The sequence below is a fragment of the Pygocentrus nattereri genome, chromosome 7 (assembly GCF_015220715.1).
Source record: "Pygocentrus nattereri isolate fPygNat1 chromosome 7, fPygNat1.pri, whole genome shotgun sequence".
Taxonomy (NCBI): domain Eukaryota; kingdom Metazoa; phylum Chordata; class Actinopteri; order Characiformes; family Serrasalmidae; genus Pygocentrus; species Pygocentrus nattereri.
In genome coordinates this window covers 28,343,611-28,369,756 of record NC_051217.1, presented here as the reverse complement: position 1 = coordinate 28,369,756, position 26,146 = coordinate 28,343,611, and the positions used below count along the sequence as shown (strand labels likewise).

Here is a 26,146-nt window from a genome sequence, read left to right as displayed (position 1 = left end):
ACAATAAATATCTAGCCTGAATTTAATGGTTCATTAATTGAAAATAATCAGAGATGTGTACTTAACACAAACTGAAACCTTTCACAGTTAATGCAGTCTGTTTACTGTACACCTTCAATATTACTATATTACTTATCCAAATTTGTACCAAAATTACTATCCCAAATTTGGAGCAAGTTTGTGTCTATAAAGATTTTTTTAGAAATATTCACTTTAGATTCTGAGCTTTAGAATTTGTACATCTTTACCTTTAATAGTTTACTTAAATTAAATTTATATGCAGACTTCAATTAAACTGAATTTGCTAATTTACTTTAAAAAGACGTGGCAAGTTACCCTACTTTTTAAAAGTAAAAACCCAGTGTTTTACATTTTACAGTGGTGGTCGATTATATCCTGCTTTCTGTAGAATTCAGAAGTGCAATAGGTACTCACTTAAAGAATTTACGAAGATGTAACACATACAGCATTTACAGGTTTAAAAGACTTACAGAAAGAGAAATGTTTTATGATACGTTAGAAACGAACGTTTCTGTGATGCAGTCTCTCAAAGCCCATGGAGCACTTGGCCTTCACCTCTGTGCAAACGGCCTTAGCCACAGCCTACGAACTGAGACTAAACATACATAAATGGGCTTAAAATTAAGCCTTGTATAACATATATGCCACTGAAATTAATTTTAGACCAAAAAGTGAAACATCACATTATTTGTGAGCTCTTTTTAATGCCGTTAGCCTATATTTACTCCAAACAGCCAAACGCCTCTACAGTTGGTCACAAGCTGCATCACAACAAACAAAAACTTTTCCTACTGTGCTGGGATCAAACCCTCACACACTTTTCATTAAATTTTCCACAACACTGACCCTGTCAAACCGCACACTCATCTGATCAAACCACAGTACAAATAACCTATAGCTGTTCATCCTTTCCTATACCTCTTGACCAAAGTCATCTCTGACTATACCTCTATTAATTTGGCAGTCCATCCGTCACTGCCATCATGGTCAAACATCACTGCATCATCGCAAATTAAATGTGTGGTAAACACAGGAAACACAATGGGTGTGTTAGTTAATTTACTGCAAACCTCAATGTCAATATTGAGTTGGGAGAGTTTGTGGACTTTGTTGACATATAGAATCTTCTGAGAATAGTGCGGTGTTCTATCTGTTGATGCAGTGACGATATTCATTGACAACAGTTTATCAAAGTATTCCCAAGCCCATCTCCATCATGCAAACCCATTTTTAATGCAGTACAATCTCAGGGATTGATGTTTGTGAGCATTTAGTTTTATTTATTTATTTATTTATTATAAAGTAGTTCGTTTTGTACAATGATTAAATGTGACGGACAACAGCTTCTCCATTCGTCCAGTCAAGTCCCCTCCTCCAGATGCTATGAATCTATGCCAAGAATGAGACTGGCAGGAAGTCTTCTGAATAGTAAAGCGGACATCCTGCTTGTTCTGCTAGGAGTTTGATCTAAGACTGTTATAAAGACATAAAACTTAATAACAGATACTGTAAAGCTATACTAGGCAAGCTCGCTACCTAGATGTGATTGTGGAATTTGCGATCAAGGTGTGACAGATGACCCTGCTGATAAAACTTTTTCTTAAACCCAGCTAAGTGTTCTTTAAGTGTTGTCTTTTAGTGTCTGGCTAGTGCGCATACTGTGATGACTGCCAGTTATTTTTACTCATCCAGCCCCATGTACTTCATGAAATAGATGGTACATAAGTTACCTTTATAATGTTACATGACAGAGGAGGATTTAAGGCCAGATGCCAATGTGCAATGCATGATTTCTTTTTCAGAGTCACATCTTCTAGTGTGTGCTGTGCAGGAATGGAGTAATGAGGAAATCCTGTTGTTTTGGTGTTTTTCTGCAGGAATCAAACCAGGGAGCAACAGGTCTACAAAAAAGTTCCATAGCATTTACAGTGTTCATAACAGGCCAGTTGTACAGCCCATAACCTCTCTACATAAACAGATCATTTCAACCTTTTTGATGCTCATGAGGTTTTTAGTTATATAATTTACAGCATAAACTGAAATCATTGTATATATGTTGGAGATGGAGCTGCCGGGTAGAAGGAGAAGAGGTAGACCTCAGAGAAGGTTTATGGATGTAATGAAGGTGGACATGGAGATGGTTGGTGTAAAAGAAGAGGAGGCAGTGGATAGGGCAAGATGGAGGCAGATGATCCACTGTAGCGATCCCTAAAGGGAGCAGCCGAAAGAAGAAGATTGTATCATATTTAGGGAGGCTGCAAACTTGACATATTTGATAATTGACCACCCAGACAGTGTCACATGGCCACACAATCAATAAAAAGAAGAGTTTTTTTAATAAGTTGTTTTGTTTTATTTTCTCTTAATCAAGCAGCTCTTTTATCACAATAACAGAATTGAAGGAAATCAAAAACAACCACCGTTCCCTCCCCATCCCAGTGTTCTGTACATGCATTTCTGTTTACTGAGTAAGATTTAATGAATATATATTTTTTTATTAAAAAAAAGAATGTTAGCCTATAGAATATACATCATAACAGTTGTTGCAGTCTCTTCATCACATCAAACAAATCTGTTCCCATGACCCAAGAGAAGATGTGTTAACATTATTAATTCTAGCTGTGGCTAATTCTGTGTCAGGCACTGGTTTGAAAATGACTGTATATCTACTCTAAAAGAATCCATGATATAGCACAGAGACTGCTCTTCTCTGTGTCCTAAATGACCTTCTCCTTTCCGCGGATACAGGTTGCATCTCCATTCTTTTGCTTCTTGATCTCACTGCTGCTTTCGACACAGTAAATCACAATGTTCTCTTAACTAGGCTCACTGAGATTGGTCTCTCTGGAACCGTACTATCCTGGTTCCACTCGTATCTGACTAACAGGCTTCAGTTTATTTCAATTGGGAACCATACGTCTGACACAGTGCCCATTGAACATGGTGTCCCTCAGGGTTCCGTCCTTGGTCCCCTCCTTTTTATAATCTATATTCTCCCCCTCGGTTATATTTTTCGTAGTCACAATTTACACTTTCATTGCTATGCTGATGATACTCAGATCTATCTCAGCTTCAAACCAGCAGCACTGTTTCCCCCACCCCAGTTAAATAGATGTCTTACTGACCTGAACTTAGGGCAAATTTTCTTTCTTTAAATGCACACAAAACCGAGTTTATAGTTACTGGCTCCAAGTCAACTGTTAACGCTCTCAAAAATCTTGCTCTCACTGTAAATTATATTACAATCACTCCATCTGTCACTGTCCGAAACCTAGGTGTTCTTTTTGACCCTTCTTTGTCTTTTGAACCGCACATCAAGTCTCTGTCTAGGTCGGCATTTTTCCACCTTCGCAATATTTCACGTATCCGTCCTTTACTGTCCCCGGCTGCAGCTGAGTCTCTGGTCCATGCTTTTGTTACTTCTCGCCTGGACTATTGTAACTCATTGCTCTATGGGCTCCCCGCTAAGTCACTTAGGTTGTTACAAATAGTGCAAAATTCTGCAGCACGGATTCTCACATACACTAAAAAATCTGAGCACATTACTCCTGTTCTTCAGAGACTTCATTGGCTGCCCATTACTTTACGTATTCGCTATAAAATTCTACTTCTCACATTCAAGGCACTTCATGGCCTGGCTCCTGCATACTTACTCGACCTTCTAATACCCTACAAGCCCACTCGTAACCTCAGGTCTTCGGAAGCAGGCCTTCTAGTGGTCCCTAGGTTCAGGCTCAGCTCTATGGGTGGTCGTTCCTTCAGTGTTGCGGCCCCCTTGCTCTGGAACTCTCTTCCTCTCTCTCTTCGCTCTACCTCTTCTCTTTCTCATTCCAAATCTTTATTGAAATCTCATCTTTTTCTCCTTCATTTTTCTCCTGCATCTTCCTCGGGCCTTGTGTAAGGTGATATGCATTTTGTAAAGCGACCTTGGGTTTTGTGTAAAGGCGCTATATAAGTTCAACTTATTATTATTATTATTATTATTATTATTATTATTATTATATAATATGGGATGACTACTGATACAGAGAAGCCTGGATCAATTTAAAGTTCAGTACAACATGCTCTTCTTTTCATAATAATAATAACAGTAATAATAATAACATTATTATTATTATTATTATTATTAGTGTTATTATTATTATTATTATTTAAAAATGTGATTGAAATATCCTCCCATGACCCAGAAGGATAAGCAATAAGTGTGTGTATGTGTGTGTGTGTGTGTGTGTGTGTGTGTGTGTGTGTGTGTGTGTGTGTGTGTGTGTGTGTGTGTGTGTGTGTGAGATTTAACTAATTTCCTTCCTAACTGTGTGTTTATCTCCATCAGTTCTCCCAATCCTCACAGCAATATCTCCCAAATAAAGATCCATCTATATTTTCACCCTGAAGCCCAGCTGCTCATGCGCTGTTGTTACGACTTTGTGACTGTAGCCCTCTCACTCGTGTGCAGCTTTTAAATGGCAGTTTACATAAGTTACATTCATGGCTCTCTTGATAAGAACAACTTTATTTCCAGCTACTGCCATGGTAAATGTATTTCTCACTGAAGGGCGTGGAGTCGAATGTTGGCAATATAAAAAATATCAATACGATATGAAGGACACCTTCAGCAGTCTGCACTGGACAGGGATGGCAGGAGAAGTATGGATAAATCAACGAGCAGTGAACAAAAGCAACAAAGTCTTATGAGAGCTGAAACATGTAACTGTTGTTGCTCTCACTAGACTTTTGTGATGAAACTGTATTGACTTTGTTTTCATATCCAACTTGTGTTCGTGTGACTTTTATGTTTAGGTCCATGTGAACTATTTTCACATCATAATGTTATTTATTAAACATTGTAAAAACTGAGATTACCTACACAAACTACACAAACTTAAATTTTTTTAACTTAAATTATTAGTGAAGAGTCATCAGCATATATTTACCTTTGGTTTGGTTTGGAAGCTTGGTCTACTGTGGTGACACGTGATAACAGAGAATGTACTGACTGGAACTTGCTTGAGTGCATCACAGTAGTGATGCGCTTAGCATGAATATTTATGGCTGATTACGATTTCTATTTATTTACAACCATATTGGCCAATGAACGTTTTTTGTTTTTTTTTTGCCTTGTTACTTTTTTTTTTTTTTTTTACCTGAAGCACACACTGAGTGAGCTAAATGAACACAAACACACACAAATCTAAATCACATTATAAACATTTAATTTCTCTTTAAACTGGCATCTCAAATTTGTAAAATGAGTTGCTTATTTAAATAACATGGATCAAGCAGCATTTAAGCACTACGCAAGCATTGCCAATTGCCATTTGGGTGTTTGGAGCAAAAATCTGCCATTTCCGAATTTGGCCGGTTCAGATGGTGCACCTGTAATTTCCAACTTTGTCAGCTCGTCATGAGCAACTTTCTTATTGGAAATTTGGAAATTAATTCATTTATGAGGACCGTCATAATGAACCCTCCGTCTGTGTGCAGGAAGCTGGGTCATAGGCAGTTGGTGGCTGGGTAGTCGGTTGTGTTCTGTCTCAGGTGTGAGGAGCTGGAAGGATGACTCTCTGGCCCTCACATCCTCTCAGCCCCTTCAGGCTTGGAAGTGCCAAGGTGTCAGATGCTGTTTTGTCCTCTCCTTTATTGAATTGTGACACTGAGCTCATCTCTCCCCATGATGAGTAGAGACCAGCTGGCTCCTCGTCTGCAAACAAAGCAGGGCTGCTCAGTACGTGCAGCGAAAGGGAATCACCTTGTCCTTGTTTGAGCTTTGAAGATGCAACCTGGTGCTGTGGGTTTCTCATTTCATTTCAACCTGCTTGCAAGCTTTAGAAGAATCGGAACTTGATTAAGTGGAACAATGATGTGATATGAGGAATTTGGGCAATATGGTGTTAATCAATATGGTGTGTTTAGTTGATCCTTTTCACACTAGCCATTTTGGAGGTGCCTCAGTTGAACTGTGCAATTTTTTTTTTCCAGTAACACTGATACAATGTTTCAATGTTAACGTGTATGATTTATAAAATTGGAAGCTAACTGGTTTGTTGTTTTCATGCATCAGCAAGAAAGTCAACATTTAGAAAAGTGTTTAAGTACAATTTATTTTGACAGTTGACATACAGGATTTTTTTATACATCATAAGCTGCACTTGTGCTGTTTATTTTATCTCAGCACAGTCATCGTTGTGGAGCGGTTTTTACAGCAGGAGGTTCTGACTCCTCCCTTTTCACCCCTCATTGCTTGCTAGCAGATCAGCTGAGCTCAGAGTGCCAATAGTTTCCTAGTCAATGTGATAGCAGAGAAACAATTTATTCAGTTATATGTATTAAATATTCTATTTCCATTCCGTTGGTCAAATGGCCAGAAGGAGGCTATATAATGCAAGGCTTGCAATCCAGAATCTGAATTACTTTATTGATGTATGTTATACATGCAAGGACAAGCACACAGGGGGCAAATTCTTTAGTGCTCAGGCAAAAATCTGGCTGTGTCTGGCTTTTAATAAGTTGCTTTAACAACATGGTTTCTCAATGTTGCCACATATATTTTGATATGTAAACACTCGCTAGCACCTAAAATTCTTTTGTATTTAATTTAAGTTTCTGTAAATTCTACCATGTTATCCAAGCATGCATATGAGTAGAAATCTACTTACCTTTTTGTTGTTATTCTGGTTCAATAAATCAACACCAAAGCTTTGGAACCAAAGTCTCTGAACCCATCACAGAAGAGAGGTAAGAGAGGGTGTATATGTAAGAAAAGATGGAAGATTTTATGAGAATTTACCAGGATTCATGATTTGATTTGCTTCCTTCAAAACAGTGTAGAGTTTAATAAAGTTATTCTCAGTAGCCTTACTGCCATAGTGACCACCTGTTTCCTTGTGCTTTAGCTGCTTAATGATGTGGATTTTTGTGAAATTTTGTTAATTTAAATCTTCTCATTAAATCATGTCTCTGTCTCTGTCTCTATCTCACTCTCGCTATACTCCTCCTCCATTTAGGCTACCAGAATGACTGCTAAACCTCATCCACCGCTAATGAAAAAGCACAGTCAGACTGATCTAGTGAGTCGGCTCAAGACCCGCAAAATCTTGGGAGTTGGAGGAGAGGATGACGATGGAGAGGTGCACAGGTCAAAGGTCAGCTTCTTTTGTGTTTATGCTGATAAATATCATTGTCACACCTCTCTCTGCTTCGTAATGTCCTGTCAGCAAAGAGCATAGTTACATGTTAGGATATTAAGAAATGCGACGCTCCTCACAGAATTTAACTAATTAATTCATTAATAATTTGTTGATGCTTGAGGAGAAGTTCAGGCCAAAACCAAGCGGCTGGCATTTGTCTTAATTTACAGTGTGTAAAGGTATTTGCCCTTTCCCAATTTCTTTCCAAATCAAACATTTTATATTCTTTTATATTTTATTACTATGTTTCAGATCATCAAACTACTACTTTAATATTAGACAAAAATAACCCAAGTAAACACAGAATGCCTGTTTTTAAATGATGATTTCATTCAGTGAAGGTAGAACACTGTTTAGCCCTACCTATACCTTTGTGAAAAAGTAATTGCCCCCATAACTACTAAATCAACCAGTTAACCAAATTCAAGTGAAATACTGGGTTCAGTTTCACTAGCCACACCCTGGCATGGTTACTGCCAGACCTGCCGGATCTAAACATCGCTTAAATAGACCCTATTTGGCAGTGTGAAACAGGCTAGAAGGTCTTAAAAAGCAATTCAAAAAGGAAAAGCGATTGAAATACAGATGCGGAAACCAAAGTTACTGAAGTCTATCAGTCTGGAAAGGATTACAAAACCATTGCTAAGGCTCTGGGACTCCAGCAAACAGCCATTATTCGCAAGTGGAGAACGTTTCCAGGAGTGGCAGGCCTACCAAATTTCACCAAAAGCTCACCGAGGACTCATCCAGGAGGTCACAACAGAACCCAGATAAACACCTACAGAACTGCAGATGTTTGGCTTAGTTAAGGTCAGGGTACATGATTTAGATTAGATACATAGTTTAGCTCAGACACAGAATTGTCTTCATTTGTACACCACTGGTCAAAAGTTTGGAATTACTTTTCATATTTATAATTGCCTTAAACACCAGAAGGTACTTTAAGATGTTTTATGCAATCTTGCAATCTGCAATGCAAAGTTTTGTGGGAACACTATAAAATTACTAAATAATAATGTGCTTTAATAATCTATTTATACTAACGTCTTGGTTGTTATCTGCCCCAAGATTTGATCAGCACTTTTTAAAACCTGAGGAATTCTAAGTTTTAATTTTATTTTAATATTGCTTCAGTGTTTTATAGCATTCCTGGTCATTAAAGAATCATCTATATGTTTGTTCATCATCCTTAACAGAGAGGAACAAACCTTTACAGCTTCCTAGAGATTAGTTGAAATATGTAGAGTAGTAGCACAATAATCATTCAAACATGTATCTTCAACAAATTGATTTTATATTAATGAAAACTGTGATTCAAATCTTTTCAGTGGTGGTACCAAAATTTGGAATGGTATGGAATACTGAGTAACAGTAACTAGTAACAGGTTAGTAAAAATAGCCTATTTATTGTAAAAAATTAGGAATGTAAACCCATGTCCAATTTTAAGAAAAATGCAGCATTGTCCTTGCTGTAGGTTCATATGAGGGCTTATGTGGCTAGGTTTTATTACCAAACACAAAAGAAGGAAGTACTATTTTTTTTTTCCCCCCTCCATTCACTCTTTCCTGCTAGGGAAGACTCTCAGGATAAAAAATACTTGTTTTCTCTAAGAAGGTTGAGCTTCTAATGTCTTGTTTATGAAGAGAGAAGTTTGAATCATGTAGGGATTTGGTGGAAGCTTTGTCATGGAGGTGATGATTTCTTGTTTTATATTTATGCTACTCTTGCAGGGCCTTTGGTGCAGCAGTTCAAACATTCTCCTGCTTCCTTCTGTTCACTATGGAGATTAATTATTTAGTTTCAGTTCAATAACAAAGCATGTGGCAGCACCAGAAGGTAGAGAGAAAAATGTGAACAGCATGCTCTCACAATGGATTTCTGCATTTACCTCATTTTTATTTCTAGCCCTGCACTCGCATCCGCTTTCAGTCATAAAAAAAAAAGACCTTGCGTGCATGTGTTATTGTCTGACGGATGAGTGGGTTGGCAATTTAACTCGCCTGAGTATTCCCTCCAAAACCTTGTTTGTTCCTGCTTTTTCCAGTCTTCTCTCTCTATCTCTCTCTCTCTCTCTCTCTCTCTCTCTCTCTCTCTCTCTCTCTCTCACTCTCTCACTCTCTCACTGCTGGTCTGCCCCTCTCTGCCAACCATGTTTTTTGCTTGTGATGTCAACTCTCTTGTTGAGGGCTTTTTTCCTGCGAACAACAGTTTGCTAAATGTCGATGTGTTAACATGATTTACTAACGTTAGAACAGCTGCCAGAGGTCAACTTTGTGAGCAGTGCTGAGTAATATTGAGGAAGAAAAAAAAATCACAAAGCTGTATTGCAGAATAAAACAAGGAAGCAGTTCCATTACAGTCACACTATGCTTGGTTGTGCATAAATAGCTTGTGTAATCTCCATAGAAAACCATTGACCATAAAACGGGATGCTCTAGAGTAGCACATGAGCCTCAAGTCATTGTGCCCATTGCCAAGCACCTGCCTAAGGGGTATAAAGCCCCCCAGCATTTGGCTGTGGCACAGTGGAGTTGTGTTCACTGGAGTGATCGAGCTCAATCCAATATCTTTTGAGAGGAGTTGGAATGGTTTTTGTAATATAGAAGTAATGATCCATTTTTAGTGCCTGACCCCACTAATGCTAATACATGTAGTAATATGATTATATGTCCAAATGTTTGTGGACACTTGCTCATACAACATAGGGTATTAATAGGAATAGGTTTTTTTGCCCCCCTCTTTGCTCCAGTAACAGCCTCTACTCTTCTGGGAAGTCTTTACACTAGATGTCGGAACATTGCTGTTAGGATTCAATTGCATTCAGCCATAAGAACATTAGAGATTTCAATATTGATGTTGAATGCTTACTTCTGGATTAGAAATGCCACCCCAACTTCTAGAGGTATTGAATGGAGATCAGTCACTCCACAGAATGTAGTTGCACTGTTCTGTAGCTCAATGCTGGGGAGCTTAATACTCCTTTAGTCTGCATTTGGCATTGAGCACGACCTTAGGCTGATGGGTGCTATTCTATGTCCTATTCTATTGCCTTTGTTTTGAATTTGATTGAATGTTAATAGTGGCTGGACTTATTCACACATTGCATATACCAGTACTATGAAGGCCATTATCTTGATGTGATAACAATTAGCAAACAATATATTGAGCAACCAACAGGAACAGATGGAGGCAAAGCATCAGTGCAGTCACATCTTCAATAAAATACCTTTACACAAAATCCTCATGAAAGCATGAGTAGGAGATAGAAAGAGAAATCCTCAATTTTCTCCCATTTTGAGCCTCTAATCTCCCCATTTCCTCTCATGATGTGGACACCCTCTTGAATGTCAGAGGTCTCTGTTTACTCTCCAAGTCTTCAAGTATCTCCTTGTGAATGTCTTGCCATTTCTGGCATTGAACAGCAGTATTCATACTGATGACTGGAGGGGCCTCAGTGCTTCCAGATAGTTACAGACAGATAAAAGGGACAAGGAGACAGAAATATTAACAGTACTGCTTTATGCTGTTTATATGGTGGTCAGCGTCTCTCGACAGTGGTCCACTTTCACTGTGTAAACTATAAGATAATCCAGCGAGTTTTTATACAGAACGTACACTACACATACACATGCTTGAAATCATTGTCTATGTGTATATAAAACTGTGTAGTAACCTGTCTAGTTTAGTAATTCACTATATTATGGGTTTCTTAGACTCAAAAAAAGAGTACTAAATTGTGACTGGGGCTGTACCCCTCTTGTCACTGGGGTGGTACCCTCACTGGAACATTTTCAGTACCTTTACTTAGGAAACATAATTGTACCATATTCCATTGCCTTGACTTTATAACTTTGTCACATCTATTACCAATTCTCTACTGTGATTGTATTAGCTGCTGAATACTAGTTTTAAAGGTATTTTAAAATGAATTATTACTTCTTGGTACATATTCTTTTGAACTTGCTTGCTACCTTGCTTAAAGCCTATATACCTGCATTTGTCACAACCTTTTTGCAGAACATTTTTATGTGGTCATAGAAATGAACAGAAAAGGACACTTAATCTGGAAGACAAAGTCTTAATGTATTGAAATGGGACAAGAATGGAGGGAGATCTTTGGATCATGTATTCAGATCTAAGGAACGAAAAATCTATGTTAAAAATATATGTAATATGTATGAAGTATGCTTGCTCTTGTTTAAATACTGTAAGGGAAAAGAAAGGAGCTTTGGTTGTCTTTGCACATTTTGGAAAAATGAAATCGCGTCCAGAAATGTAAATCATGATTCTTAGAGCAAGGCCTTCAGTCTTCAGTTACTTGCTGGGTTATTGTTCACTCTAACTTTTTATCACGGCAGTGCTCAATGGCTATTGGTATCGGCCCCAAAGACATTGATTGGTTCATCTTTAGTTTTTATGGCTTTGAAATTCCTCCTGCAGGGTAGTTGTGTTTAAGAAGTGTGTGCAGACTTTCATGTAATCATCTTAAATGAAGTGCTCCAAGATATAAATTAAAATAGCTCTTTTTAAAGCTCAGTAGTTTTCTTTTTAAATTTTCTTTTTAAAGCAAGCTTTCAGTATTTAAAAGAAAAAGATGAGCACATACACTGGATGGATGCTGAACAGAATGAAGAAAAAAGGGAGGAGGGAAGGTGCAAAGGAATTGAGGGAAGGAGAAGTAGTGGGAAGGAAAAAAGAAAAGGAAGAAGTGAGGTAAGGGAAATAGGTGATGAGAGAAGAACAGCAGATAAGGAGAGAATGGTGTAAAGAAATGAGAAGGTGAGGAGGTGAGTAGAGAAAAAGGGAATTGGAGGAGGTAAGAGAGAAGGAGGTGAAGGGAGAAATTTTCATCTGTTAAGCCCCCTAACCTTTTGGCCTGAATCACAGATGTGGTGCGCCTCTCAGCAGTGCCCAGCAGGTTTTGAACAGGTGTGCCCTCGGAAGATAATGTTGCAAGTATGATGAATCATTTTTTTCTCTGGGACTTTTTGTGCTTCCTCTTGCAGAAAACTGATTTTCTCTGGACGTGTTTGCAGTCAGGAAAATGTCAACCATCAAACAAGTCTGTGCCTGTCTGCTTTTTTTTCACCTGCAGTATCCCTTTGTTCTGTATTATTTCATTCCTTTATAAACAGAATCTCCCACCTATGACTGAAGAAGAGGAGAAGTGTGTGTGTGTGTGTGTGTGTGTGTGTGTAAGCAATACAATACAGGGGTGTAAAAAAACATTTCCACATTTATGGTTTTCTAGTTTAGCTGTTTGGTTATATGAGCAATTTGCACATACTTACACACATGCATTCTGTTTCAGATTTTGTTGTTTTAATATTTTTTTCTTTGTCCTTCACTCCCTTTTGCTTTGCTCCTGTTGCTGCTTCCTTTGCTAGCAAGTTGACAAAATGCCATTGTCTGTGCACATACACCCCACTCAAAACTACCAAGAATGGATAAGTTATTGCACTGTATCTGGACATGTGACTCTTAGGACAAACATCTCCTCTTCACATCAAAAAACTAGAAGTCCTTCAAATGTGGCTGCAGCCTCGTCAGAAAGCTGCTCTGCTAGCCAGAGGCGAGGGATAGCTGACAAAGTGGCATTTGCTTGCGCTTGTGATTGTGTGCAAAAAGAAGTTAAAAGGGCACTCAAGAATGGGCCTTGATGTTTTCATCCTCGGTTACATAATGTAATAGCAGTGACCCTTTTGTGCAAACTGAACTGGAAGCCAAAATGACTTCTGCTTCTGCTGCTTGAAGTAGTGTGCCTACCTTGTGTTTGTAAAAATAGCCAATCTGCTTTGATGCTAATCTGCTTTTGCGTTAGCCTTAAAAACCGCAAACTTGCTAAACTTGGCTTTTGTGGTTATTATGTAAGCTGCTCACAGCACAGTACTTTAATACTATTTGCTCCTTCTCAGTGTCTTTATGATGAAGGGGTCACTTTAGCTCAAGACCTTTTTGTTAATTAAGAGCTATTTTACACATTGCTTATGGAGTGCATTTTCACATTATAGAATATTCAATATTGTTCTACTTCCTGTTGGAGTGCTGGGAATGACTGCACGTTCCTAAATAATGGAATATTTACGTAAAGACTTTTTCACAAAAATGAAGTATTTGTGATGGCTATAGAGGCAAAGACACTGCCATACAGTGCTCGATTTGTGTGCTTGTCTGTGATATTAGGGAAAACAGGTGTGTCTCATCGGAGGACTGTTTAAAATTCAGCTCTCCAGTACTGAAGAGGGAGAATACCTGACTAGAGAGCTAAATATAGACTTCATGTTCCAGCGTTTTTTATTGTCGTCTTCTTCTGCCACATCTGTATTGTACCATAGCGAATAATTTTTATGTGTGTTCCTGTACTTGGAACCCTGTTTATTTCATGCACGTAATAGTATCAAATAAGAAACTTTGTAAGTAAAATATGTATATAATAAAAAAATATATTTATATTTATTAGGTACACCTGTTCAATTGCTTGTTAACACAAATAGCTAATCAGCCAATCACTTGGCCACAACTCAATGCATTTAGGCATGTAGACAACTTGCTGAAGTGCAGACCGATCATCAGAATGGGGAAGAAAGGTGATTTAAGTGACTTTGAACGTGGCATGGTTGTTGGTGCCAGACGGGCTGGTCTGAGTATTTCAGAAACTGCTGATCTACTGGGATTTTCATGCACAACTGTCTCTAGGGTTTACAGAGAATGGTCCGGAAAAGAGAAAATATCCAGTGAGCAGCAGTTGTGTGGACGAAAATGCCTTGTTGATGTGAGAGGTCAGAGGAGAATGGGCAGACTGGTTTGAGATGATAGAAAGGCAACAATAACTCAAATAACCACTTGTTACAACCAAGGAATGCAGAATTCCATCTCTGAAGGCATAAAATGTTGAACTTTGAAGAAGATGGGCTACAGCAGCAGAAGACCACACCGGGTGCCACTCCTGTCAGCTAAGAACAGGAAACTGAGACTACAATTTGCACGGGCTCACCAAAATTGGACAATAGAAGATTGGAAAAATGTTGCCTGGTCTGACGAGTCTCGATTTCAGCTGCGACATTGAGATGTTAGGATCAGAATTTGGTGTAAACAACATGAAAATATGGATCCATCCTGCGTTGTATCAACGGTTCAGGCTGGTGGTGGTGGTGTAATGGTGTGGGGGATAGTTTCTTGGCACACTTTGGGCCCCTTAGTACCAATTGAGCATCGTTTAAATGTCACAGCCTGCCTGAGTATTGTTGCTGACCATGTCCATCCCTTTATGACCACAGTGTAACCATCTTCTGATGGCTACTTCCAGCAGGATAATGGACCATGTGACAAATCTCATTTCATCTCAAACTGGTTTCATGACAGTGAGTTCATTGTACTCCAATGGCCTCCACAGTCTCCAGATCTCAATCCAATAGAGGACCTTTGGGATGTGGTGGAACGGGAGATTCGCATCATAGATATGCAGCCGACAAATCTGCAGCAACTGCGTGATGCTATCATGTCAGTATGGACCAAAATCTCTGAGGAATGTTTCCAACACCTTGTTAAAAGTATGCCATGAAGAATTATGGCAGTCCTGAAGGCAAAATGGGGTCCAGCCTTTTACTAGCTATTTTTATTTGTACCTAATAAAGTGGCCGATGAGTGTATATATGGGTGTTTATACAGAAGGGGCTGAAATTGGGATTAAAAAACATTAAAATTCTTCTTTCCCTTTAAAATTCCATTATGTTTATTGTACATTGGAATTTCACTGTGCAAAGCAAAAATGGTTCTTTGTATTTACTCATTTTAGCTATGACATTATGCAGTGTTTATCATCTTCTCAATATCAGTTTTTCTAACTAACACTGTTTGATACTGGGGTGGGGGGGTATTATTTGCTGCAGGTCACAAACTGAGGGGAGTGGCTACATCTTAATTCAGACCAGAGAGATTATGTTTGTGTGTGCCGGTGGTGAAAACATATTTAACAGTTTTTGTGTTTATTTTTTTATTTCTACTTAATCTTGGTAGGATTTGAATTATTTATTTATTTATTTTTGTTTCGTTTCATTAATATGGCTTGGAGACATGCAATGCTCATTATTTAACAGCATATCAATATTTTTATCAAATTATTATCAAACATAGTTCAATATGTTTAACTATTTAACATATTGTGTCCAAATATGTTTCAGATTCTCATTTTAGCAAATTATTTTTCTAAGGGAAGGACAATATTTTGAACCACTTCTGTAGAATGACCCAGTTGGAGCTTTGTCCAACTTTCAAACACTGGAGTAACATAGTAAGAGCGCAGTATAGCTTAGAATTCAGCAGCTTCCTACTGGCTTCCATTATTTTCAGAAAACTGAAAAAATTAGCAGCTTCAAGTTTGTTTCCATGATAAATTGACTGGGGCAAAATGAATCAGATACTACAAACTAATAACAGGAGAACTTTGTTGCAAAGCTACTATTGGCAGTTACAGAGAACTTAGTTACTTAGAGAAGTCTTTGTTTCATGGAAGTATTTTGGGCCAGTTTTGGCCAATTTCTCTTGGCAAAGTGGCTCAGTTTTCCAAGGCTAGGAGGGTTCCTCTGATAAACTCCCAAATTTGAAGTTCATCATACATTTTCTGTTAGATTCAAGTCAGGAGATTGGCTAGGACATGCAAGCAACTTTACCAGTTATTTTGACTCTGTTTAAGGTCATTATTTCATTGAAACATCTATCTTTTTCCTTTTCTTGGCACAGTGAGATTAAAGTCCAGCTAAATTGTTGTATTCATGCTTCCTTGAATGGTGTGTAATGTACGGTTTGAAGCAGCCACAAATCATAATTTTCCCACCTCTGTACTTCAGTAGGAGTATGATGTTGTCTGGGTCATTCATGCAGCCGTTTTTTTTTCTCCAAAGCTGAATTATTGCCCGAAAGTTAGATTTTTTTTTTGTTTATCTGACCTGAGTATTTCATTCCAAAACCATTCTGATTGGTCAGAATGCTAATTTGATCATTTTTTGGAGGGCTGCTCTGTGCTCCTTTTTCAGCAGAGGAGTTTTGGGTGGATTGTAGAAACCGAGGTGATTTTGGTACAGTTGTCTATTGCTCTCTGTTTAACTGTTGTTTCTGCTGCTTCAGGTCATCCTGTAACTCTTCAAGTGGGTTTGAGAGAAATCTTGCATGGCATACCAGGACTATTAGTTGTGGTTTCATAAACTTTCTAATTGCAAGGTTTTGATCCAACTGTACTTTTAATGTCTTTGCCATGGCACTGTAGCTATTTCCAGTGCATCCTTCACGATTGCTACTACTTGTGAGAAATCTTCCCAACCAGGGGATGAGTATTAATATGCAGAAGTTTATTTTTAACTTTATTTTTAACTTTTATGTAAATGTATGTGTGTATTTTAAATATATTTTTCCTTATCAAATTTGAATTAATGTTTTTGTTTTGTTCATAAGTACAGAAGGCATTTATGCATGTAAATTCAGAAGTGTATATATGCGCTGGAAGAATTGTGAATATCAAGTGAATATCAAAACAATATTTGTTTTCCCTCACTGTGTGTTCCAGTGGTTAAGCCAACTAATATTCTACGTGAGCAGAACTCATTATCTTTTTCCTTTTTTTTTGTCTTAACACTAAAGACTTTTCCTCTTTCTGACTTGTTCAGAGGATGTTATCTCAGTTGAATGGGTGCAAAATGTACCTGAAATAACAAAAAGAGCAGCTTTCCCTACAACCTAGTAAAAGAACTGAATGAAAGAAATGAATTTGGTAAAATATGCAGAAAAATATCAAAAATATAGTACAGAAAGAAGAGGACAAGTATCTGCCACAGTGTCACTGAGATGGTTAAAATGTATGACTGCAAAACAGTGATTATATGGGTGAAAGATGAGCTGGCATGAAAGTCTTATTGTAGAGTAACTGAAGTCATGTGTTGTTTTCACCAGCTTGAAATTGTTGAATGTGGGAGGCTATGCAGAACATTAGCTGTGAACTTCATTCTGTGAATATGTGGGAACTGTCAGACTCTGTGTGTGGGAGGCTATATCGGCTAATTTTTACCAAATCAGATTTTATGCTAAATATACATATTTCAATAATATACAGGCTGCAGTTGCGCTGTTGAATGATGCAAATCAGCCATGTTGCATTCTCGCAGTGGCTAACACACTCCAGTTTTGTCTGATCTAGATGTTCCTATTTGTCTAAATGATGAATGATTGATGGCATGTCTATTTTATGAACATGATTTTTGAACATGATTTTTGATTCCATTCCTACCTCAAAAAGGTTGCCATTGAGTTTTTTTTTTTTCTTTTCTGTTCTTGTCTCTCTATGCCGTAACTAAATACCTCTCCCTTTCATGCTCTCTGTCTCTCTCCCAGATCAGTCAAATGCTGGGGAATGAGATTAAGTTTGCTGTGCGCGAGCCTGTGGGTTTGAGGTAAGAGAACAATGAATGAGCTCAGTGCTAAAGGTTCTAAAGCAAAGCGAGTTCTATCTCTGTTTATTTTAGCCCCTAGCACTTTCTGTGCAAGACACTGGAATATTGTATTCCAGTGGATATTTAATAGTTCTGTGGCTGGACTGCAAAATACTACTTTGTTTATTATTGTTTTTTTTCTTTTTCTTTATTTCTGTTCTGCGTATAAACGTTTCAACACTGTTTTGGTGAAAGATGCCACAGCTGTACAAATGAAACTGAAGCTGTGTTGGAATGATGCCTTGTGAATGTGTTTACAGGGATCTTTTAATCTTTCTAACTAGATGTTTTTCCTTTCAGCAGTGAGGCAAGTATACTGGTTATAAAATCTCAGATATGGGCAATGTTATAACTGTTATACTAGTATGTCACAAATGTGCAGATAATGTGACATAAAAGCTGTACTAAACACGCCATCATTGGCATGTTGAACTAAATGGCTGAGTCATGGATTTTTGTCACATTCCGAAAGAAAATGAAAACACAGCACACCCTTAATCACCTGCTGCTTAGCTCCCGCATCTGAAGTAGTATACTTTTTACTCATTTACAAACATAAATGAGTGGCTGGTCTTTTGGGGTTAGCCTTAGCCCAACACATTAACCAAAGCAGATTCCAGAATGTAACTGTTGTTCCATTTAAGGTAGAAAGGAAAATTTGATCTAACAGCTGCCAAATACTTCGCAACTTCAGACTTGAAGAAAATCAGATGAGAAAATAATTGTTAGCAAAAAGCCAGGCCAAAAAGCCAGGCCAGCAGGGATAGTGTTAGAAAGCAAAGCTGACATGGAAACTTATTTAGATATTGTTCCCTTTTGTTGTTACTATTTTGTACAGTAAACGTATTTCAGATTTACTTTGGTTGTTAAAAATGGTTTTATTTAAAAAGCAAATGGTCATTTCTTAATGATAAGCCATTGAAACAAAACGTACTGGAATATATATATATATATATATATATATATATATATATATATATATATATATATATATATATATACACACACACAAACAGTCCAGATTTTTTTTTCTTGAACCATGTTGTAATTTTTTTGGCTATACCACTCACTACTAAGTGAAATATTAATTTTGTAGGCGAAGCATAAAAAGAGTATGGTAACGTTTTTGATGACAGGATATGAATTCTTTATTGACACAGTAGCAATGCTTCTTTTCATTAGTTCTCATTCATTGATTTATGCTGCAGAAGAGTTTAACTTTAATGCAGTTTTGAGAAAGTTGAGTCAAAGTCAAGCAAAGTTATGAATTATCATTACATGCCGCTCTACTTGTAACACTGTGTGAAGTTTTTTTCTTGAGCTTGTGTGAATTGTTCTAGATTGTTCACTTTCAAGCTCAATACATTCCAAGATAGTTTATGCCTTCAATTATCATGGAGGAGAATCTGCAGAATTTCCATATAGTATGAATTGTATAGATTTCTGTTACATCTGAGTTTTTGTATGCTTTTAATTCAACCTCCTCTGCAAAGATGATCTTTTTCCTGTCACTTTAATATTTTTCTCTGCTACAGAATATGGATCCTGTTCTCAGCAGTGGTCTTCACAGTGATTGCCTTAATGGTGAGTACCACCAGTAAAGAAATATTTTAGATGCTTATTTGAGGCCACTGGGGAAAGGAAATTAATTGGCAAGAGAAGAAGGTAAATTTGTAGTCAACTGATAAATCATGTGCAGTGTGTGAAATATTTAAAGGAGCATTTCACTGATTTCTAAATATTTTTCAGCATTTCTGCATAATCAGTCATTTTGAGTGGTTTAAAGGGAAATACTGCATTATAGAGAAACTTGCCTACTGTATTTTTGAATGGTGAAGGTAGAAACCAGAGATTGTAATGTACATCACAAATATTGCCACTTCATTTACTACACAAAATGACCCTGGATATGTCTGCTGAGTTTTATATGTAATGTTGATAATAGTAAAGAAGTGGTAAGTCTGGAAAAAGGTACTACTTTTTAGCTTTTAGAGGAGTTAAACAAGTCAGACTCATGCTTCTCTAGAATGGTACATTTTACATGAATGACTGTATTTATGTCTTAATCATTTAATTATGCAGAAAGTTTGAGAAAATGGCCAATTTTCCATGTAATGAATGTAGATATTCTCAGCCCACTACTGAGCAGAAATGAGGATATTGTCAATAAATATGTGGAGTTATTGGAAACTGCATTTTGAAGTTAACCTTTAATAGTATTCCACACAAATTAATTTTTTACATACTACTTATTAATTCCTTTTTAGTATTTCTTTCCATTTTTAATTTTGGTTCACTGCAGTTTATTTGGTTCAGTGGTATTGTTTTAGCTTTTTCATGATAAAGCTCAATATTTAATGTGAAGTCAGCTGAAATGAAATCCAAATGAAATCATTTGTAAGCTTTGAAAGAGATTGTCTCCTCTCAAATGCAAAATGTGTTATGCCATAAGGCCATTTTTGCTTCTTGCATACATTGATTATCCATCTAGTGTTTTTATCAAGCTGTCAAGATTTAATTTGCTGATAACACAAATGTTTTAATCTGAGAGGTATCTGAATTCTTCAGAGTAAGTGAGTGAAAAAACAACAAACAAAAAAAATCGATGCTAAATATCAATGAATGCCTGTGAACATAAGCTGGAAACATTCAATATTACTGACAAGTTTTCTCTAAGTGCCAAAATGAGTAGAATTAGCAGAAGCAAGAGTTCCTTAATCTTTTAACCGATATCTCAGCCTGGTCACACTGGAATGCAGTACAGTTACAGTTATGTTACTGGCATGTTACTAATGAGTCCTGTCTTTGCTGTCTCTGGCTTCTAGGCCTTGGCATTCCCTAATCAGCTTTATGAGGTTGTATTCGACCAGGAGCAAACGGCTACCAGTGTCTCTATACGTCTGTATGGAGGGGCATTGCTGAGTAAGTCTTGCTGTATTTCATTCTTCTCTTTTTTCTCCCATTGTTGTTTTGCTGTGTTACTGCTCTCTCCCTTCCAAAAATGTTGGCATTGCAATATAGAAATACATGCCACAGTTCTGTGCAAAAGTCAGAGACTGAAATGGATCTAATGATGTGTAGCTGGGTCTAAAAGGATGTGTAGCTGTTATTAAGCCTTTACATAGAAAAGAGGGGGAAAACTGATTCAAACAAGGAAGCTGCTGAGCTTCTCAGAACACACAGTTCCGACCTCAGCATCATTGAATGTGTTGGGATAACCTGCATCATCAGAAGCAGAAAATGCAACCAACTTCTAAGACTGAACTTTGGAGGTGTGGAAAATATCCCTGCCGATTTGTTTGGAAAAATGGAAAGCAAGTCTACCAGACTGATGGGCAGAGTAATAAAGGTAAAGGGGTGGAGACACTAAATACTGAAAATGTTTATATTATATTAAATCTGTGTAATTTTCTTGTTACCTATAATTATACCTATAATTTTTTCACACAAAAAAAGAATAATTAGAAAAGAAATTAAATAAAGGGTGGTTTGCTTAGCAATGTATTGTACTGACTGAAATGATGAAACAGTAGTTTTCAATATGATTCATGTTGGTCAGATTCCACCAAAATAGAACTGTCTGCTGTTTCACACACATCTGTGCACTCTTTCACACAGAGAATTCTCGAGATTATGTGTGTGTGAGTGTGTGTGCCCACATATGTGTCTGTCATTTGAAAGGAGTGAGTGGGTGGATGCTGGAATGTGAAAGCAGGAATATTTTCTTGGGAATTAGATACTCCGTGCCACTCAGTCATTAAATTACACACTAAGCCTCATTCTCTCTGCCACTGGTGGCAAACAAAGAACACACAAGTGGGTGTGTGTGCGTCTGTTCTCACAGCTCATTGGACAATATTTCAGCTTCATATCCCTGCCCACTTGACCGAAGCAGTGGATTAAATGCTAGGATATGGAGGAGAAGTGTGTCCTCGTTCTTTATAAATGTTTCATTTCCCATCTCTCTCCTTCTCTCTAGGTCTCTCTCTAATCATGTGGAACGGTCTGTACACTGCTGAGAAAGTTATCATCCAGTGGACTCTGCTCAGTGAAGCGTGCTACTTTGCCATCCAGTTTTTAGGTTTGTTTACCTTTAAGTTTGTCATGTTTGGTGTTTTTGGTCTCTGCTGTGGTGCTATAATATCAGTCTAGAACAGTAGTGCCCTCTTCTGGTAGTTAACCCACAGAACAAGACCGGATCCCTTAGAAAAGATTAGCAAAATATTTTAGTACAAAAAAGCATTACATACTAAGAATCAAAAATGTTTGAACAATGGTGTGAAATGGGTCATTTGATAAATATTTATAAAATGTATAAAGTTTGTATTTGAGATCAAAACACCAGAAGGAGATTAAAGCAAAATATCAGCTTTTATCTCTGGCCACTGTTGTCCATAAACATGGACCATACACTTAATAATCTGATAACTGCAGAAAATCAGATTTTGTCAGGAATCCAGTCAACACGTTTACATGCTCTTGAGTAATCAGATAAAGGGAAACTCTGGGTCTAAATGAGTCAGACAGTAATCAGATTTCTACTTTGCAACCAGCCAGTAGACTCACAGAAGACGTGATGTAAATGTGACAAAAATGTCCATGCTGTAGCTTTAAAAAAAAAAAAAAAAAAAAACTGCGCCACTTTACCTGAAAATATAAAATATAAACATACATTATCTAGAAGATGAAGAGTATTTACATCCTTCATTTCATGTTTGGTTTCAGTGCCTCTCAAATTTTTTTTCAGCCATTTCACAACATCCACCGTCTATGCATGCAATAACTATCTCATGTCTGTGACCCCTTGATATCACTAGGCGGCGTTTTCTTTCTAATGAAGTCTTTGGTTTAGTGTGTATGAGGCTCGTCTTGGTGCATTATGAACTTCCACCCAATGCGTTTTGGAGGAAGCATTTAAGGTGTGATAATGGAAAAACAATTAGTGCGCTCCATTCTGGAGGTGACTGCCTAACAACTCACTGCTTTTAAAGGCACCTCTCTGTTTCAGAAAAGACCCATAGCAAGCATCACATTCAGAACCATCACACATCATAAGCTTTACTGCACTGTACATGTTTTTATCTATTACTCACAGTTGCTGGTTACACTCAGATCCAACTGTAAAGGCGGATCACCTCAGTGAATAAGCACTTTTTTCTGCTTTGACACTGTTGTTGGAAATTCTGTATGTAGAACAGGCTGCTTTTAGGAGTCATCTGTGTCGTGACTTTACTCAGCACCCCAGATGAATACCATGGAGCCCTGCTGGTGACCTCCTGTATAAATGAAAATAATACATGGCCATGACTTAGTAAGCCGTGATCTCGTTCCTACGCCTTACTTAGTCATGGTCACAACTTAATCATCTCATTCCCACACCTTATTAAGTGGCCACACATTAGGATCTCGTTCCCACACATCAATAAGGTTTATATTAATTTATTAATTATTTATTATATTATTATAAATATATCAATTTAATTATTAATGATTTAATAATTAATTATTAATTTTCTTTTATTTATTTAGGCATTATTTTAATTTACACCGACGGGGCTCCGTAGAATACAGAAAATCATGACTACTCTTTTTAGAATCATTTCTGTTCATTCACTGTCCTCATCCACCTTAAAGAATCTGCTTTATTTCTAACGCAAAGGATAAAAACTGATACTTTTGTATAAAGTGCACACCATCACACACCATCTGTTAAGCTGGCTGATATGCTTCTAGTCCTGAAATGTAACCGTCAGCTGTTGTGACTGTGAGAAGCAGAGCAATGCTAGACAAGCAGACAGGCAAAAATTAGCATCTGTGGTATTTATATTTAAAAAAAAAATAAATAAATAAAGATTTCTGATCGACTACTAAGTTGAAGTATTTTTCAACATTGAGGGAGAACGTCAGCCTGCAGTGTTAGTTCTGACTTGTTTTCAGTTGTTCTGTACAGATTCCTTTCCTGTAAGTTTCTTTTCCTCAGCCAGCGCCTTTCTGGTTCTATAACATTAGAAACAGAAAAAAATCTCTGAGTATAGAATTAAACTAATACATGCTCTACTAAACAGTGAACAGACAATATTTTAGACTGTACACTCTTGTTTTTGAGAGCCTGTGCATTTACACAGCTAGCCCAATAACTAAGTTAACTAACGTTAGCTTCACCTGACAAGTTAGCTAGCTCGCTACACACAGAGCCTGATTGCAAGACAAGACAAGCGAACGGCCAAAAAATCACCACAGGAACCATTTCTACAAAAACAAATATGTTCAATACTTCACACAAATACAACAATCAATCAAAACAGTAAAGACAGAAGTCAAGAAATAACTAACAGAGCGATATTGAGAAGGATAAATACGATGCTGCGTTCAGATTTGGTCGAAATAAGGCACCTTAGCAGGCAGCTGACTTATGCTGTCTTTTGAATGGGACAGCTTTCGTCTCAAAAGCATCAATTGCTGCCTTAAAATGCTGCCTACTTAGACAGCTGCCTCCTGATTGGACCACACTGAAGACGTTTTTGTACACATTAGAATGCATTCTGCAGCGGTCATCACCAGTTACATAATCAGGGAAGACAACTCAACCAGTTACAGAAACAGTCATGTTGGGTCAGGCCTACTACCACCATGCTTCACAAATGAACTGGTGCAGTCAGCTCTGACTTTGTTCCTGTAGTCTGCTAGGGTCTTTCTGCAATGGCCTGACACATGGCTTACATCTCCAGTAGTTTCTTTCTTTTTCAAACTTTTCACAACTGGAAAGACCAGATGTTCTGCAATGGTTCTGATTGGTGATTGCTTTAATCTCATGTTCAAACCTGCTTGCTTTTACAGCAAAACCAGACCCCTGTACAACCCTACACATTCACAGCATTTTACATGTTTACTGTTAAGGAAACATGAAACACCTGAAAGTCAGAATCACTTGTCATCCATTTGTCCTAATACTTATGCTCAACTGAAATTGTTGAGCATATGGGGAAAAATGGTGGTTTATATTGCATGGAAAATACTGGCCAGAAGTAAAGGCTGACATCTTTTGATCTGGAATGCCTGTTTTATGATTATATCGTTGCTGTCAGAAGAAAACCTTGTATCTCCATTTTTGTCGTGTTTCAGTGTTTGACATAATTTGAAAATGCCTGTTACCCTTTACTTTGTGTGTAAATTTTATGATGAATGGACCAAAACAAACAGCCAAAAATAACTGAAAATATTCTGGTTCCATTGATTTACATTAAAAGTAATGTAGGTTTTATTTTTCCGTTTCCTGTAAAGTTACCATTTTGGAGATATGAGGTTTTCTTCTGAAAACATCTCACTTGATAATGCTACATGGTTCAGTTAGTTCACTAATTTTTTTTGCTTTCAAATCTTTGTTTCAGTAACCTCCGTCACTCTGGTGGAGCTGGGTCTGTTGTCAAATCCTGCCATCCTCCTCCTCCTCAGCCGCATACTCTTCCTCACCATCACCCTCTCATACTACTACCACCTGGGACGTCGGCCTAAAAAGATCTAAAGCTCTAATCCCCAATGTCTTGGAGAGTGAGGTGTATGCGGGAGGTGGGGCCGCCACATCTGAGTTTTAGCAAGAAGCTTTAAACACTGATATGATCAACTTTACCAACATGCTAATTTGGCATGGATCCTCGCACTTGACTACTGATCAGATCCAACTCTCATTTGGCATCTTTTGTTTTAAATGATTTTCTCCCTATATTGGTTGTTGTTGACTCCTGGTGTACCTCTATCTCCTTTCACACGTCAGTGTAGAAAGATGAAAGCTGTGCACGCAACCTTCAACATATATGAGGCATGCTACTGCATGTTTTAAAACCATTATTCAAGCAGTGCTATACTTAAGGGACCCATTGGCTGGTGCATCACTTAGTAACAGGAAAGGAGGTGATCCCACCATGCTTTCGTCCTGGTAAGAACAGTGCCATCTGCCCTGGCTCTTGGCCATGGAAGGTGTGTGGCACATCTGGATTTTAATCGTGAATCCAAACAGTAGGTTTCACCTCTGTGCCACTAAATGTCCTTATTCTTCCAATATCCAGCTTAAACACAACATGGGAACATGGCTTTAACATGCATATTTGTTTTTTTTTTTTTGTTTGTTTTTTTTTTTTTTCATTTTTGTTTCCTTTTTTATTCTGAGAAACTCATACCATTGTAAAGTGAATCTTTTGTTAGTTTTTTTTTTTTTTTTTTGGACTGTGTAGTTACTATGTAGCTATTTCTGAAGCAGAGTTTGTCATGTTTTTGCACACCATAGCTCAGCTTGGAATGCTGTGGTTCTTGTTTGTAGAAATGGAATAAATGGTGATAAAGTCCTTTTTATAATTCCAGAGACCTCTTAGCTCCTGCTCGTGTGACTCGTGTTGGTGTAAGAGTGGGCAGTAAACACTAGAATGTGTGTTTTTATGTACAATCAAGGCTTTTTGTTTAGTTTTTTA

At 37.6% G+C, this 26,146-nt stretch overlaps 1 protein-coding gene across 4 annotated transcripts in view; it reads left to right on the top strand.

Moving 5' to 3' along the window:
- Nucleotides 1-26,146, top strand: part of tp53i11b (tumor protein p53 inducible protein 11b) — a 61,305-nt gene extending 35,159 nt beyond the window's left edge. For all 4 annotated transcript variants that reach the window (XM_017711152.2, XM_017711155.2, XM_037539700.1 and 1 more), the window contains exons 2-7: nt 7,023-7,160; nt 17,587-17,645; nt 19,220-19,268; nt 20,510-20,606; nt 21,664-21,765; nt 25,073-26,146. In XM_017711152.2, the coding sequence (XP_017566641.1) occupies nt 7,032-7,160; nt 17,587-17,645; nt 19,220-19,268; nt 20,510-20,606; nt 21,664-21,765; nt 25,073-25,206 (570 nt within the window). In that variant the 5' untranslated portion in view covers nt 7,023-7,031 and the 3' untranslated portion in view covers nt 25,207-26,146. The remainder of the gene's footprint in view (nt 1-7,022; nt 7,161-17,586; nt 17,646-19,219; nt 19,269-20,509; nt 20,607-21,663; nt 21,766-25,072) is intronic.